Source organism: Microtus pennsylvanicus, chromosome 16 (genome assembly GCF_037038515.1).
Source record: "Microtus pennsylvanicus isolate mMicPen1 chromosome 16, mMicPen1.hap1, whole genome shotgun sequence".
Lineage (NCBI taxonomy): Eukaryota > Metazoa > Chordata > Mammalia > Rodentia > Cricetidae > Microtus > Microtus pennsylvanicus.
Window position 1 is genome coordinate 40,882,075 of NC_134594.1, and position 18,653 is coordinate 40,900,727.

General features: G+C 37.9%; 1 protein-coding gene across 1 annotated transcript in view; it reads right to left on the reverse strand.

Moving 5' to 3' along the window:
- The window catches only part of Wdr49 (WD repeat domain 49), a 109,995-nt gene that overhangs the window by 22,244 nt on the left and 69,098 nt on the right, over positions 1–18,653 (reverse strand). The window contains exons 10-16 of the mRNA XM_075950689.1: positions 17,464–17,594; positions 15,823–15,921; positions 13,234–13,395; positions 10,373–10,560; positions 9,170–9,367; positions 6,288–6,469; positions 420–425 (exon numbers count right to left, since the gene is read on the reverse strand). Of these exons, the coding sequence (XP_075806804.1) occupies positions 420–425; positions 6,288–6,469; positions 9,170–9,367; positions 10,373–10,560; positions 13,234–13,395; positions 15,823–15,921; positions 17,464–17,594 (966 nt within the window). The remainder of the gene's footprint in view (positions 1–419; positions 426–6,287; positions 6,470–9,169; positions 9,368–10,372; positions 10,561–13,233; positions 13,396–15,822; positions 15,922–17,463; positions 17,595–18,653) is intronic.

The window sequence follows — 18,653 nt, forward strand, 5'->3', positions numbered from 1 at the left end:
ATCTCTGCACCCTGAGTGCTGGGATTAAACACTGACATTTTAAAGGTAGTAAAATACTTTATCATAAAAAACGGGACCCTACTAAGGGTTGCAAGATGACTCATCAGCTAAGAGCACTTGTAATCCATGTCTGACAACTTGGGTTTAGTCACAGATGGAGAGAGAAAATTGACTCCTTAAAGCTTTCCTTGAGAAATGATCTGCACAAGATCTGTGGACAACTGTGCTAACTGAACATATTTAATGTACACAAATTTTTTATTAGCCAGCAACCAAGATCAGACTCGTGCCTCAGGGTATCTTATTGTTGAAGCTCATAGGTATAGTAATTTTAATTAAAAAGAATGTAAAAGAATAGAGATAAGAGTAAGAAAAGAGATATCTCAATTGAGGAAGCCATTACAGGGTTAGCAAGAAACCTGACTCTAGAGAAATTCCCAGGAACTCACAAGGTTGACCCCAGCTAAGACCCTAGGCAATAGAGGAGAGGGAGACCCAAACTTGACTTGCCCTGGAGTCAGACATGATTATCTTAATTAAGATAAATATCTTAAATATCACCATAGACCCTTCATCCAGCAATTGATGTAAACAGAGGCAGAGACCCACATCAGAGCACTGGACTGAGCTCTCAAAATCCAGTTGAAGAGTGGGAAGAACGAGAATATGAGCAAAGGGGTCAATACCACGATGGGTGCATGCACTGAAACAGTCTACCTGAGCTAATGGGAGCTCACAAACTCCAGCTGGACTGGGAAGGAATGACCATAGGACCATACTAGTCCCTCTGAATGTGGGTGACAGTTGCATTGCTGGGACAGACTGAGGGGCCACTGACAGTGACACAAGGATTTAGCCCTACTGCATGTACTGGCTTTTTGGGAACCTATTCTCTTTGGGTGATACCTTGCTCAGCCTAGATATAGTAGGGAGGGCCTTGGACCTTCCCCCAAAGCAATGTGCCTTACCCTTTCTGAGGATTGGATGGGGGTGGGGTGGGAGGTATGTAAAGGGAATGGGAGTAGAGGAGGAAGTGGGAACTTGGATTGGTATGTATAATGCAAAAAAGATAGTTTGTTTTCTTTTAAAATAAATAAATAAATAAGAAGCACCGGTCAACATGTCCTGGGGGGAGAAAACAATTACATCAGTATTTGAGGGGGTTCAGAGCAACAGATTTTTTTTGTTGTTGTTGTTAATTTTAGTGGTATTTTCTAGACACTACATGACACTTTTTTTCTGATTTACACTTCCTCTTAGTTACTTTAGTTTTATATTTTAACATGTAAAAGCATCACTTATTGTAGTTAGTATGTCTGTACCAGGGTCAGGGTTACAGACAGTCCCCAAAGGGTTGTTAACATGGTTGTCGCTATTGGGGTGTGGAAGACTGAGAAGTATTCATGCAGACACAAACAGAGTCATGAAAAGCTGTTGCTGCCTTTTAGCCGTTTCACTCTGAACTCTACTTCATGGCCTCTCTCAATCTCCCCTGTCTCTCCTTCTGCCTTTCTCTGTATCTTTCTCTCTCTTTTATCTTCATCTCTCTCTCTCTCTCTCTCTCTCTCTCTCTCTCTCTCTCTCTCTCTCTCTCTGTCTCATAAATAAAATGAAAATTTATCTTTAAAATGGTAATCTAGCATGTTGGCTGGAACATATAATATTTACATTGATCCTTACAGGGTTATGGAATAAAGGTTATGGGGCTGTGTTGGCCCCAGTTAACTCTTTTGCTCATCTCCAAACTGAGTTGGTGGGAAGCATCGCATCCTTGCTAAAGTCTTTCCATTCTCTGCCTTCTATGCTTGTACATATTAGTGATGCTCTGTTTCTAAAGCAAAAATGTCTTTTGCCTGAGAATAAATTGATACTTGACATTTTGGAAAGCTACAATTCAAAGAAATAGAAGAATAAATACCAAAGTTCAATTTAGCATAGCAGGTTGTTAAAAAGAGAACATTTTTTTCTTTTGTCTCTGTTTCAGCAAAAGTTGAAAGCTTTGAAAAGCAAAATTATTAATTAGAAATTTAAAACAAAGGTCTATATTTCCTGCTACAAAATGATGTGGTACATTCGTTGTACTGACCCACTGTACCAAACAAAGGGATTGCTTCAAAGCAGATCTTGTAATTCCTGTGTCCACTGCCACACTGAAGAAGTGACGAACACAAATTTAATAATTTCAGAGGAGATTCAGTGTGCATTCCTCTTCCACAAAGTGAAGCACACTTCACATTTCCTTATTTGAGCCTCATTTCATGCTCAGCAGTCGAAACATTGCAAGCATAAACCCTGAAATGACCTTAGAGGCTAGCAGTAGGTTGCTATGTCATTAAAACATAAACAGGTATGTAGGTAGTGTTGTGGGTAGGAACTCCACAAGTAAGCGTAAGCGGGAAGGAGAACACAGTAGAACATGTGCCAATGTAAGGTTATATATATGAACAGACCCACACAGAAATTAACTCAAGTAGAGTTGTGCACTGGCTCTAATCTAAATACATCGTGTGTTTGTGTGTGTGTGTGTGTGTGTGTGTGTGTGTGTGTATCTGAGTGTGTGTGTGTATTACCCCAGGAAACAACCAATGGGTGCATCAGTTTGAAACATTCAAAACAAAGATCCCTATATGGAGGTCATCAAAGAACCCCCAACTGTATGTATTCCTATATTAAAAGTGCAAGGTTTGCCCATGTGTTAAGCCTAGAGAAGTGTGATTCCATCATTTTCCTTCTCTTTTCACATTTCCATTTCTTATCCTCAGCAACTGGAAAACAAACAGATCAATGAGTAACAGGGAAGAAAGAAAGACAGTATGTGTTGTGAATGGTAATCTATTGGTCAACATAGAAATAAAAGAATACAGTAGCATTCAATTGATACATGCTGGGAGTTTTATAGAGCAGATTTCTTATAATTTTTAAGCATTATTTCTTAAGCATTATTTGGAATAAATAGTGAGTGAATTTCATTCTTTCATAAGTAAGTTCAAATGACTACCAGATTATGTCTTGTAATTATATATGTATAATGGGAACAATGCTTTTTATGAGCATGTAATAGTTGCTTCTCAATCAATAATAACATTCTGAAAGGGAGTATCAAATCCAGATAGAGTCACTGGTAAATTCTACGAAACATATAAGTCACAAAAAATACTAATTTTGTGCCACAAAATAGGAGTAAAGGAACATTTAGTAACTTATTCTAGGAAGCAGCACACAATTCTTGTAGCAAAACAAAACAAACAAAAAATCTACAGATCAATCTCTCTCACGAACATAGTTTCAAAACTTTAAAATATTATTAAGCCAATCCAACTCTACATAAAAATGAGATATATAAAACAGCCAAGTAGAATTTATTCAAATGTACAGGTGCAAAGTTTCTCCACCATTTAGAAATCAATTTATTCAATCCTCCCTCCATTCAACATCAGATTACAGGAAATTTTAACTGATACAAAAAGAAAACAAAAAGCAAAGATTTTTGGAGATTAGAGAAAGATTTTACAGATTGGAGAAAAAAATAATAATAGTTTTGTTTAAAAATGATGTTAAATGAGTAATTGGGAGAAAGACTATTATTAAAAAGACATGTAAAAATTAAGTCTGAAAGAAGAAACAAAAGATGAGGATTTAGATGATCTCAAATAGATGGAAATAGATGGAATTAACTTTCTTTAATTACAGAAAGGTGCCATCCCCAAATATGTCTATACTCTGGTCAGGGTATAGGACACAGAAATACAAGAGCCAGAGTTCAGAAGAATATCAATTACCCATAAATCTGGGTATGTTGTGTGGTAACTTTCATTGAATTTTAGGAAACAACCTTCCTCAAGACCCAGTAATAACACTTTTGGGTATATATCCAAAGGATGCTCAACCGTGCCACAAGGACATGTGCTCAACTATGTTCATAGCATCTTTGTTTGTCATAGCCAGAACCTGGAAGCAACCTAAATGCCCCTCGACCGAAGAATGGAAAGGAAAATGTGGTACATTTACACAATGGAGTACTACACAGCAGAAAAAATAATGACATCTTGAATTTTGCAGGCAAATGGATGAAGTCTACTTTAATCCTAAAAGCAACTATTAATCACAAACTATTTTACATTAGTATGGATTTTGGTTTATTGATACCGATTTAATCTTCTGGCTTTTAGCCAGTTTGGATGCTCACCTTCCTAGACCTAGATGGGGGGGGGGGGGACCTTGGACTTTCCACAGGGCAGGGAACCCTGACTGCTCTTCAGACTGGAGAGGGAGGGAGAGAGGAGTGGGGGGAGGGAGAGAGGAGTGGGGGGGAGGGGGAGAGGAGGAGAGGAGTGGGGGAGGGAAATGGGAGGCTGGGAGGAGGTGAAAAATTTTTTTTCAATAAAAAATAAAATAAAGAAAAAAAGAAAGTTATACTGTAGGTATATTTCTATTCTTATTTGGGGTATTGTGTTCATTCTACTCATTTAAAAATTAATGTGTAATAAAAAATGCATGTCAGTAGTTAAACATCTATAACCATCAAACATATAATCAAATTTAGTGCTATATTTAATAACTTAAAACTTTTCACGATGTTAGACACATCTGCTCCTGGCAGCAACAATTTACTTTAAAAAATGATTATGGGTAGCAAAGAACCTCCATATAGAGTTTATTTTATTTGTGGCAAATCTAGCGATTTGGGCAAGAAACTGCCTTTGTCTCAACTACTGTCAAAATGTTGTTCAAACTGGACAAGCAGGACACAAAAGAAAGTGACTGCCAAACTTTGTCAAGATGAGACAAAACAGTGTTTCAGTATTTCCTGCTTTGCAGAAAAGTCTGTCAGATATTATGGGCCTATATCATAGATGGATGCCGTAACGTTGGAGGAAACTTGCAGATGACTGACCAGGAAGCCAGATGTCTCTGCCATTTTAGAAGTGACTCATACTGCACTTCTAGTTTACTCAAGTAATATTAAATCCTTCTTGAGTCTTTGATGGAGTTGAAAACTAGATAGTTATTATTACAGTTTTCCTTAGTTATGATAGAAATTAAATTAGGGACATAACTTTGGACTCAACAAAAAAGGATAAATAATGTAGTATTGTCTCCAAAACTGCAAAATAAAAATGTACTGCATATTGTAAATGTAATTTCTACATGATAATTGTTCTTATTATGTATAGTTTTACTGTATTAGAGTTGAACCCTTTTCTTTTTATTTAGACAAAAAGGGGGAAATGTCTAATAATCTTTGGAACATTGTGAAGATGTGTCTTTCCCAGAGTGCCTATTGGTTTAGTAAAAAGCTAAATAGCCATTAGCTAGGCAGGAGGTATAGATAGGAGAACCAAACACAAAGCACACTGGGAAAAAGAAAGGTGAAGTTGCCAGGTGACACAAAGGGACTAAGACATGCTGGAGGACAGATAAAGCAACAAGTCACATGACAATATATAGAGTAATAGAATTGGGTTAATTATAAGTCATAAGAGCTAGTTAGAAACAAGTCTAAGCTATTAGTCAAGATTCAATAATTAATAAGAGGTCTCTGTGTTGTTATTTAGGAGCTGGCTGGCTGGATAGAAAAAAAAAGGCCTACAGTTTTGTAGCTTGGTCTACTTGTGAGATTCCTAACGGTGGGAGCAGGGACTATTCCTAATGTTGTGGCTGGATTTGGGAAACCTATTCCTTATACAGGGTTGCCTTGCCCATCCTTAATAAAAGTGGAAGTGCTTAGACCTAGAGCAACTTCATTCGTCATGCTTTGTTAATAGTCATGGGAAGCCTGTCCCTTTCTGAACAGAAACAGAAGAGTAGATGGGGGAGAGAGGAGGTAGGGGAGGGGATAGGAGGAGAGGAAACTGTGCTTGGGTGTGAAATAAACAAATTTAATTAAAAAAGAAAACAATACCTACAGTCCTAGTACTGAGGAGACTGGGGAAGAAAAATGTTCAAGAACAACCTGGGTTACCTGGCAAGACATTGTCAGGGAGCCTCTGACCAAGATAAAGTGGGTGGAGAGAGAGAAAGAGACAGACAGACGACAAAGAATTACACACAGACTCAGAGAAAGAGAATATAAATATAAAGAGATGGTAAGAAATAAATGGAGATAAAAAATAAAATACATAAGAAGCCCTAAGAACATATCCCAGCATGCACACTCAATAATCTCCAAACCTTAAGAAAGTTTGAAGTTGCCACTGGATAGATTCAGAGCCCCACGGGAAATTAGGCCCAACTGTACCCATTTCACATCTAAACTTCACATCTTGACAAGGATTCAAAGTACTTACAGGTGCTTTAAATTGTCTTTGATTTCTTCAGTTAGTAGAAAGTCTTCTGTCGGGGCTAAGCATGAATCCTCTTTAGAAAAGGCAGGAATTATTTTCACACTTTCTTCTTGACTTCCACTTTCTATGAAACTAGTACCTCTTTTAGGAAGAGAAAAATAGTTTTCAATATCCCAACGGCTTGCCTAAAAATAAAAATATATTTTATTTTCATAAAATTTATTTTCACCTAACATTTTTGTGCCTTTGCCCTGTACAACATTAATAAACAAACTGTCATTGATATTCATAAACACAAATGACCAAGACCAGCTATGATCTTAGTCTTGTAACAGAGATGAAATATTTATAACTTTTGTAAGGTAGAACATGAGCTACAAGATAAGAAAGAAACAAACTTATCAAATGAAATTAGAGTTAACCAAAAAAGTGATAGAGGCAAGAAACTGCTCTTGCCTGGACTGCTTGATGTTATGCTGTACGGACTGGATATTCAGGACCCACAGAAAAGTGACTGCTGGAAGTTGCCTAAAGAAGGTGAAGACAGTCCTCAGGGTTCCTGCTTCATGAAATAGTCTTCCAGATATTCTCCAGGATATGAAAGAAAGTTACTGACCAACTGCCAATATAGGCAAAACTATCTTTGAAACTTCCTGCTTCATGGACATGTCTGCTAGATACTATGGGCCTGTAGCCTGAAAATGGATGCTCCAATGATAGAGAAGAACTTTGGGTGACTGTCCAGATAGTGAGACATCTCTGTCAATTCTAGAGTTTTAGAAGTTGCTTACAATGTACTTTTTGTTTACTTAGGTAATATTGTATCCTTCTGGAGTCTTTGGTGGAGTTGAAGAATAGATAATTATAGTTTTCCTTAGTTATGATAAAAGATAAAGTAGATATAAATATTGTAACTGTAATTCTTCCTTGATACCTGTTTTGTTGTCTGTAATCTTGCTATGTTAAGGTTAAAACCTTTGTTTTTATTTAGATAGAAAAGGAGGGTGATGTGGGATTCCCCTCTGTATGCTGTGAATACCATTGCCTAATAAAAAAAAAAACTGTCTTGGGCCTGTGCAGAGCAGAATAGAGGTAGGCAGGAAAAACTAACCTGAATGTTGGGAGAAAGAAGGCAAAATTGGGAGATGCCATGAAGCCCTTCCAGAAACAAATTCTGGATGGAACCTTGCTGGTAAGCCACAGCCACACCCATGTGGCGATACACAGATTAATAGAAATGTGCTAAATTTAATTTATTAAATTTAATAAATAGAAATGTAAGAGCTAGCCAATAAGAAGTTATAGCTAATAGGCCAAACAATGATTTAATTAATATAGTTTCTGTGTGATTATTTTGGGAGTCTGGGTGGCCAAATAATGAACAAGCAGCCCCTTACTACAGGACAAACTCCAAACCCTGCATCTCCAACTCTGATATCACATTCTAGCCATATCTCCAACTCCATACAGTGTCGTTGATTTCAATAAACCTATTCCTCTTGGTTTTGTTCCACTCCCTGTTAGCAGCTTTCATTATCAGGTATCCCGTGACTTTATCATCTCCAACATCTAGGGGTCCCCAAGGCTTCACCTTCACAGCCTCACACAATGGCTTCTCTGAGTCTCTACGGAGGGACACTCCTGACATAAGCCTGGCCTCAACATCTTTCATTAGTTGCAGAGGGAGATTTCATAATGTCTTCCTCATATCGTTAGCTTGAAATCCTTAACCATGAGGTTGAAGGTGAGGAGGGGATGAATGGTCTATGGGATTATGGACAGAGAGGGAAGAGAAGCTTCATCGTGTGATCTGTTGCAACGCTAGGGACAACCAAATTTATTGAGACTAAGGGAACACAAACAGAAATGGGAAGGACTGTGGGAAACCTACCTAGTTTTCTGGCTGGGGTTGAGCAGGAGGTAACTGCTGAAGTTTGGGTCTAAAAGACAGAGACTAGTGGGGATGTGGGTAAGAAAGGGACAATCTGGGGAATCCACAAGAGATGTGAACAGAGGGCAAGGAAGGCTTCAGCTGGTGATCTGTTGGAGCAGTAGGAACAAAACTCAAAATTTTTCTGAAATAAATCGTACAATAACTATGTGGAGCCATTAAGAGCTACCATCTTTCCATGCCATATTGAAGGAAGAAGCAGGCAAAAGCACCTTGGTCTAAGTACTGTGACTTTGATTTCATCTGCAGGATGAAATAAATTTCACGTTCCCAAGAAAGACCTAGGGGAGCTTAGAACTTTCCAAGAGTTGAGCAACCTCATCCCTAAATCATAGAAACAGTCATTATTCATCTTTTGTTCTTTAGAAACATTATGGTTGTTCCTAACAGCATAAAGAACAAATGAATCTGATTGGCTGGACTGTAAGGCTTGCACTGTATGTTGGTTGACAACGATAGAAAACACAAGAAAAAAATCACTAATCTTGACTTCTGATTGGTGAAATTTGTAACGGTAACTTTGCAACAAATGTTTGTAATTTTTATTCTTATAAACTCCACTTTTGCTCTTGCTTGGGACGGTCAGAAAAAAAAAACAAGACTCCCGGGTCCTTGTCCTGCAGCCCTGATTCATCGGGGACCCTGTTATGTGGTAAATTATTAAAATCTTTGGAATTCATAAGTGTTTTCTCTCTCCTTCCTCATGGCATGTAACAGAACAGACTAGGTATAAAAGCATGTGCCCTCCCCTTCATGGGGCTGGTTGCAGTTGGTAATCAGGGAACATGATTATAGAGTAACACCTGCAGCATTGCACATCAGTCCATCCATAACCATAAACTAGAGACAGTAGAGGAGACTCCCATAGAAGTAAGCACAGATTCACAATAACTGCCATGTAAATTGTAGAATAACAGAGAAGGAATGTGCGTACCTGACCAAAGACCAAGGCAGGAGCATCGCAAAGCCCAGTCACACAGACACTGCAGTCAGCAGAGGAGGAAATGATAACCAAATGACCACGTGACTCACACATCTGCAAAGAACTTATCCGGTCCTCATGGGGTTGAAATGATCTGAGCAAGGTTGGAGGCTGGGTGATTTTGTTCCCAGTGGAATTGGTACAATAGTTCTGAATGTAAAGAAATACCCAAAAATTTTAAAAATTCAAATAATTTAATAATAAATAGATGATTTGTAAATTAATATCAATCTTTAAGAAGCCTGATATGAAAATGGGAGTGTGCATTTAGAAATAATAACTTATGATCTTCCTTCGAGAGAAAACTCATGATGATGAAGATTAGAAACAGCTATATTAATGTTGACAAAAGTCTGCCCACTGAAATGACCAACTTGGGAAAAGAAAGAATAGGAGTAAAAGGGGGTAATTTGTATCTGATAGAAGGGAGCTTGACCACATGGAGACACCAAATAGTACATCATCTTGTGATTTTTAATTGATTTTATTAAGTTACACATTTTTCTCTGTTCCCCCCTCTCTCTCTCCCTCAGGAGCAGGTAAACAGTTGCTATATCAACTAACACAGGATGCTGATATCAGTAGATGAAGGACCAGCACACTAGATGGAATTTAGATTTTTTTTCACCTAAGACGTATCCTCCTGTTTATGTTCAATCAGTGCTACAGTGAAGTACTGACAAGACCACACTCCTACAATGGACATGACTGGATATTACTACGCTTCAGCACAAATATCTGTTTTGTTTTTGTTTGTGTGTGTGTGTGTGTGTGTGTGTGAGAGAGAGAGAGAGAGAGAGAGAGAGAGAGAATTACTTGAAAACAAATCTATGCTAAAAATATGCAAATAGTTTCAACTTTTGTTTGTTTTGTTGAGACAGGGCTTTTCCATGTAGTCCTGGCTATCCTGGAACTCACTCTGTAAACTGGGCTGGCCTCGAGCTCACAGAGATCTGCCTGCCTCTGCCTCCCAAGTTCTGAGATTAAAGACATGCGCCACCACTGCCAGGCAAATGGGTTCTTTAAAATACTTTCGACAGAATATTTCTCCCTTTATCTAGGAAATAGAAAAGCTATCACTGAGCCAAATACTTATTTTTTTATCAAATATTGTGCTTAAATAATAATGGTTCTGTGAGAACATTTTCCGTTTACCTCTATGTTCCAAATTTTCAACCATCCATCAGGATCTCCAGTGGCAAGGTATTGATTTTGTTTATCAGTAGACATAATAATGGATCCAACTCCAGCATGAGCCAAAAATTCAGCCAAGAGTTCTTTCTTAAATATATCCCAGAACCTGACGTAACCAGATGCTCCACATGACACCAGGTTAGCACCTCCTGTAGCATGGGGGAAACAAATTAGAAAAATAAACCCAGAAAACCCAAAATGGCATCTCCTATTGGAAGCATATGAGAGTGGAGAGGTCAGTAGCACTGCAAACTAGACTGAGCACCATTTCTGATTCTCTACATTATATAATGGCAATTATTTTATGTTGCCCTTGCTGTAACATTAAGAAGAATTTGTGTGAAGCATTAATGGCACAGGTTATATATAATATTCCTTTGTTTGGTTTTATTTTACTCATTCATTTTACATTAATATTATTTGCATTAAACTCAGATAAAAATAATTCATTTATTTGATGAATTTATAAACCATTAATTTAAACATTATAGTACTATCCTGAAAATATAAAAATATAAAATAGCTATAAATATGTATTTTTGTATATAGACATATGAAAATATAAAACTTATTATCCCTGGTAAGCCGCTGGGCATGTGCACAGAGACAACGACCCTCATTTGAGGTCTGGATGCACGTATGCACTCATGTCAGCACAGAAACTGATTCTCTAATGAGCAGCAAATCATGGATTCTTTTCATGAGCTCATTTTTAAATTTTTCATCAGGAATTTTATTACGAGCCCTTGTGGAACCCGTTTGTTGCTGTTAATAGATCTGGAATTAACCTTTTATACTTTCCATTTACATAAAAATGTTTTCTGAAAGTATTCCTCTGTGGCAAATTTATTATTAGATAAATCTGTAGATCATTTTCCATGTGTTACATAATTGTTCTGGCAATTAACCGCAGAGTTAGGGTGGAAGTGATGGCTTGTCTTTTTCAGGAGAAACACCAGAAACCTAATATTAAGAAGAATTAGCTATGAGGAATTGAGAGTAATTTTAGGGTAATGTTTCATAATGTGAAGACAAGTGTGTTTTAAAAAACACTTTTGTAATAAATTTCAAATTCATCTTAGATATTCCATAAGGTTTTTGAAACAAAAGGTTATTGATGATGATTTTTATATAGATACCATGCAGGTTTTTCATTAGCAAATTCAATGCAGAAAAGTGATGATACTAAATATGACTCGGATATGTTCATTTCTTTATCTAAACATATAATGCTCATGTCCAGATCCCAAAAGCTTCATACACACATGAAAATATTTCTCAAACCGTGAGGGCCCACAGATGTGACTGGAGGTCAGTGGGTTCGAGTTTATTTTTGCTCTTTCAAAGTTGTTGACAACAGATGTGGCTACTAACAAGGGATTCTGATAGAGGGTTTGGTCAATTAAGATTTGGGTATAGAGGGTTATCTGCTTCACCTGGACCAAAGGGCAGAGAGTTAAAGTCTATTCTGTATATCAAGTTAATGAACTCTGTTGCCTTTCTCCTCCCCTTTTAGAGTGAAGTATATAAGCACGTAGAAATTACATTAAACACGTGGGAATTCAGTAGTCACTGAATTTCCCTCCAGATGCTGTTCTGTATTTCTCTCTCTTATTTCTCTCATATCTCTCTTTTGGTTAACAGCTCTAATCCTCATGCTCCTACGCTGGAATGTGTAACTTTAGTCAAGGATGTTCTTCAACATCAAAATATAATTTAGTTGAATGTTCAGTGAATCTTCTCTACATTAGATTTTGTGGAGCAAGACGTAAGCTGTATCCGAATCCTGATACTAAAGTAGGCATATTGTTATCTTGTCTATAAACTAGTAGCTCACCACAAAAAGTCACAGGGTAGCACCAAGGCTGGTATCTCTCTTCACAAAAAAATTCAAATGAGACTCTGATCTATTGTAGGAAGTAAAATTCAAATAGCAAAGACGCTCAAATAATGTTCAATATGTAAACCAGGCAGTACTTAAAGTAGGGTATGCAGTCAATTCAAACCTTCCCATTGAGTCCAATCTCAAACCTTGTCAGTGCAGTAACAGATACTGTTCCTTTGATACGTGTCAACCAACACATTGACTCATGATGGAGGAAGGTCATTGGCTAATAAAGGAACTGCCTTGGCCCATTTCATCGGTTAGAAAATAGGTGGGAGGAGTAAACAGAACAAAACGCTGAGAGGAAGAGGAAGTGGGCTCAGACTCCACGGCTCTCCTCTCAGGAGCAGACGCCTCAGAGAGACACCATGCTCCCAGCTCCCGGGAAGATGCACGCGATGAAGCTCTGACCCAGGATGGACATAGGCTAGAATCTTCCTGGTAAGCACACCTAGCTGTGCTACATAGAATATTAGAAATGGGCTAGTCCAGGTGCGAGAGTTAGCCTAGAAGAGGCTAGATAGAAATGAGCCAAGCAGTGATTAAAAGAATACAGTGTCCGTGTAATTATTTTGGGTAAAGCTAGCCGGGCAGGCGGCTGGGGTGTTGGGGACGCAGCCCCGCCGCTCCTTATTACTACAGACTCATGCGATCTATCTATGCCCTCTGCCGTCCTAAAACACCTGCATCAGATGTCTGCAGTATGAAAGAATTGCTGGAATTTTTCTTGACCTCATCTCAAAAATAGACAACGGGTAAATTATTAGGTAGATCCATTCACCACCCTCCCCAGAATAAGCTTCCTGTCCAGATGTCCCCTTCCTTTCATGAACCAGTGCAGTCTACGTGGCTACACAAATTTTATAACACCTAGATAATAAAACTCTTTATCGCTCCCTTTCTCAAATAGCAAAAGGCAGATATAAACATATTTTACCTGTTGCCGCATTGTTTCTTCTTCCTTCGAGGAAGCAAAGCTTCGTAACAGCATTGTTACCTTCTGTATCAGTCTCAACTTTTTGGGCAGCCTGAGTGGCTTGCTCTGCCAAACAGTGTGCTGAGCAACTTCTCTTGGCATTAAGTTTTTGGGCTTCTGGGTCTGTGATGAAGGAAAGGACAGTGCTATCGGTGAAGAGAACTGTCTTCTCATCAAACCAGAAAGCTTAAACAACAACAGTCTCTCCCATCCAGGCCTTGGGTGATATGAGGCCACCAAGTCTCACAACGTATATCAAGCTAGTTCCCATCAAGCCTCTTACTAATCTCTTCTACAACCTCAACAGAAAAGTTTTTTGATTTCGTTTTTGCTTTGCATATGACAGGCACACTTTCTGTGTCCCCTTGTAATGAATTAATTAGAACTTTACATCTTAGTCATTGTTAACTTTGCAGAAATCTCAATATGTTTAAGATAAATATGTCTCTAATGGCATGAAATTCTAGTTAATGCTAGTCTTGCAAGTATTTAATGAACATGAAATCAAATAAACAAATATATGCGTACTTAAATATCTTCTTTAATGGTTCATTTGTTAGTGGGTAACTTTGGAAAGGGCATTCCTAATGGTCTTTTAATTGTATAATTATATCATCTTCAGGGCACATTATGAAAACTGAAAATGATTATGTCAGAATCTTGTTAGCTTGCAGTTTTGTAAAATCTCTATGCAGATACCTTCAAATATCCAAAAGTAAAAAATATGGTAATACTTGGGGTGCATTGATAAGTCACTAGGTACAGTGCTTACCACACAGGTAGGAACACCTGAGTTCCATCTGCAAAACCCACTTAAAGACAAAGGGCAAAGTAGTACACACTTGTGTTGCATGCTGGTGGGGAGATGAAGACAGGTGGATCCCTGGGGTTCACTAGCCACAGTAGCTTTGTCTACTCATCTCCAGGTCACGTTCTGTTTCACGTGTGCAGTTTAAGAGGTTCGTGTTCCCATCAGCATGCCTCCACTTTGCTATTATTGCTTTACTTCTCTAGAACTAGAAATGTAAATAATCTGTTTCTTCTACAAATTGTCTTGGACCTGGTACTTTATTGCAGAAATAGGAGAATGACCAGTACAATTATTGTAACTTTTTCTGTTTTACTTCCTTATGTATTTAATTATAGCCACAGTTAGGATGGTTTAAATATAGATGATATCCTATAGAAGGCAAAGGGCGAGACAGAGGCAGAATTACACCATCCCCTTGGAATTTTGAGATTAATCTTTATAGTTGGTTTTTTGTATATGAAGCAAGTCAAAGCTTTATGTCCCTCAAATCTTAAATTCTTAAATTGGTTATCTAACTCCCAATAATTCACTCTTCAGCTTTACACACACACACACACACACACACACACACACACACACACACACTGCCTCTAGTGGCCAGTACTTCAAAATTTATTATCTATGAGCTTACCCAATTGAGACCATAGGAACTGGCTTTATAATAGGAAATGAAATAACCATTATCTAAAGAAAAACCTTTAGTTTCCTCAGAAACTAAAATAAAACATGAAAGATAATCGTGGAGACACTTTACTTAAGCATAAAATATTCATGTGCTCTGCTAACAGCTATAAAATATAATATCCTCCTGTCTAATGCTCCTCTCATGTTTCTAAAGTAAGGAATAATTTATGATATCCAGGTGGCATAATATTTATTATAAGCTTCAAACTGAGGCTGAAAAGCCAATCAAGTGAGCATTAGTTACCATTTTCCTACCAAGGGATAGCCAAAGTCCCTCAAAGGCTATTCTGCAACTTTTATTGGTTAAAACCAAACTAGATAAAAATGAGAGCTCTCCCCCTGCTATCAATAATACAGAAGTGCTGACAGAGCATAAAGAGACAACTGAAATGCTGTGCATAATTTGCAAAGTCAAGTTAGTCTCAAGATTCTTCTTAATCAGTGTGATAAGGTTTCACTATCTCTAATGCTTGGAGCCTGCAGTCAGTCACCTAGAAATCACGTGTACACGGGATCAGACGCATGCAATAACAGACAGGCCTACTGTACCACAACTCAACTTAAGAGTTAAGATACCATCTTACACCTGTCAGAATGGCTAAAATCAAAAATACCAATGATTGCACCCACACATTGAGACAATGGGGATGTTCTATTGGGAACTCACCAAGGCCAGCTGGCCTGGGACTGGAAAAGCCTGGGATAAAACCGGACTCTCTGAACATAGCAGACAATGAGGACTACTGAGAACTCAAGAACAATGGCAATGGGTTTCTGATCCTACTGCACGCACTGGCTTTGTGGGAGCCTAGGCAGTTTGGATGCTCAACTTACTAGACCTGGATGGAGGTGGGGGTTCCTTGGACTTCCCACAGGACAGGGAACCCTGATTGCTTTTCGGGCTGGGGGGAGACTTAATTGGGGGAGGGGGAGGGAAATGGGAGGCGGTGGCGGGGAAGAGACAGAAATCTTTAATAAATAAATAAATTTAAAATAAATAAATAAATAAATAAATAAAAGAAAAAAAAAGATTTCAGTTTCAAATTTGCACTCACCTAATTTAGATGTTAGCTGCCTCTGGTAATCAGGGTGTAGGACATGGTGAGCATTTTCTGTGCTGCTATTCCACAGAACAATTTCTCCATCATAGCTCCCTGTAGGAGCCAGGGCAAGGAGCATAAAGTACCAGGTGATTTTACAGAAACATGCAAACATAAATAAAAGGAATCCATTATCAGTGTGTATTATATAAAATCTTGTAAATAGTAGGTATTCTAAATTTTTGCAGATATGAATGATGATGATACCTAATACTTTATTAACTGTGGAATTTCAGCACTTACAAAGTAACCCATTCAGTTGGTGCATATGAGCCATCTAGCTATCTTATTTTATTTTAATAAATCATTCTGAATAAAGGCTCTGAGGTTAAAGTGCTTGAGTCTGAGACCAGGTCCTGCCAATAATAATAATACACATGATATTGACTCATCCTGATTCCAAAATATCCTCACCTATAAAACTGGGTAAACAATTGTACTTATACTATGGGCTTATTTTAAGAGTGAAAAGTATTTAGAGTGGTGATAAACAACTGGGCAGGTATTGAGAAAGTGTGAATCACTCTTACAGTTCTATTCCTACAGTATTTGTGTGTGCACAAGGAGAGTTCTTTGCTTTTCTTTCAGCTAAGTTCTTTGTGAAATGCTTTCTCTCATTCTAAAATTCTCTCCACAGAAAGTCATCTGTTCCTCTTTTGTTTTGTTTTTGAAAAGAATGAGAGAAAAGCTCAAACAGGAAAAATTATGAGCAAGCCTGTGCTGTGGAGAAATCACATAGCAGTTAGTGTTCAAATGGCACTCAATGGTCAGTGAGGACAGTCCACTACCGAGCAGAGGCACAATGTCAAGTAAGGAGCACAAAGGACAGCTGGGTTTTGGTGAAATATATATTTGAGGAGAAGAAAAAATAAGATTATACTGTTCTGGACAGAACAATCTACTTAGTTCAGAAACTATTAGGTAAGGGGATGGATTTCAGCTCCCCATGGCAGATCTACTATTATTCACTGTGACTCAAAATTCATTATGAACAAGTGCTTGGAAGAACATTTTCCCTGTAAAACTGAGGGTATTAGGATAAATTAAGAGCTAGATTATGCCAAAGAGTTAATTTTTGCCATGAGATACCTATAAAGAGGAGATAACATGTCATCTACACAGATAATGAAGAAAGTCAAGATATTCTAAATTAGAAGTAATTGAGTGCTACCAAAGTATGATTCTTACCCAAAAGCTCTATTGCTGCTCTTGAAAAGTGAACAGTACAATCAAAGTTAGTGTTCACTAATAAATCTGTTCTATGTCAAGCACTATGTTAAAATATTATGCTGGTTCTCTGTACCTTAACATAAGAATGCATACAAAACTATTCTTAGCCAAGAGAGCTATGAATTGACATATAAATAAGTCACAATGTCATCCAGTAGCTAAGAAGCAGAGCAGAGTGTGAAACCATGACACAGCCACGGAAGCTGGTGGTCCTCACTACCACAAAAATAAGGACTTAAAGGAACTGTATGACCACTTCATTGGGAAATGGAATCCCTTTTCAGTTGAGAAAAGTCTTTCTTTTTTTAATTTACTCAAAGCCAACAAACTCTCTCTAGTCCATTGTCCAGTGAAGGCTCAATTTACCTGTAGCAAGAGTTTGTGGGGGGAAAAAGGCAGCACACAGGATGTCATCTTGGTGATGGATTCCTCCTTTCCATTCTTCAGACTGGATGGAAAACTGATTGAAGTTCTGGGGTCGAAACACAGTAACTGCTCTGTAAAATGATATAGAATTTAGCAGCAAATCTAAAATTGGCACTGATATTGAGTAGCCATTATCCACTTGAATGGTGCGATTTGAAGAGTCTGAAAGACTTTACCACCCAAAATTTTATCACTATGTGCTATCTGCAGCAAAGTAAGCTTTCCACTGAAGTGTCTTTAGAATTCTTACATTAAATCTCTGGTAAATGCTTAATGTGGGAAATAAAGGTTAATTGTGCTTCTATGACTATTAAAACTAATGATACATCCATTTATCAGATTAACTGCTTCCAAGACCTGAAAAACAATTCCTCACATGAAACTATTAAGACTTTTATGACAATAATAATAATAAAGTAGAGTGGGTCTATGAACAAATATTGCCATGTAGTTTAAATTACATCAATGTGATTTCTTTCATCAAAGCTGCTTCTTAGGATATTTTCATGTATTCATTCCCTTTGATATTTTCCAGAATTACCATAGCCATAGAGTCTTGGAAATCACTGTATTTTTAAAAGCTGCTGTTTGTGGAAAGTGTTTGAAAAGCGCCATCCCCAAAAACTATGAGATCTGGGAAATTGAGACATAACAGTTTTAGGGAAGTCGATCTTGAGGCACTGCCGACAAATTGGAGTGTAGACCATGGAGAAGATAGAGTGGACAGTCCAGTACCTGGGAGGAAATGAGGCATTGTAGACAACAGTTTATGGAAGAATCAGCAATGCCAAATTCCCACTCAGTGTCTTGAGCTCTGGCTGACAATCAATATTTACCCTCTCTTTCTTTACATGGCTATTATCTGAAGTGATATTCCATTTGTATTTTAATAAATGAAGCTTTCCAGAAGATCAGAGAGTAAAACAGCCACCCTGGTCAGCCTTACAGATCAGGCAGTGGTGGTACACATATTTAATCCCAGCAGCCACACTAGTTTTCTGTAGAAACCAGGCAGTAGTGGTGCATGCCTTTAATTTCAACACTACAGAGAAATATAAGACAGGAAGAAACAGCTCTCAGACAGTCTCATTCTAGGTATTTCTGGAGGCAGGATCACCATTTCGAACTGA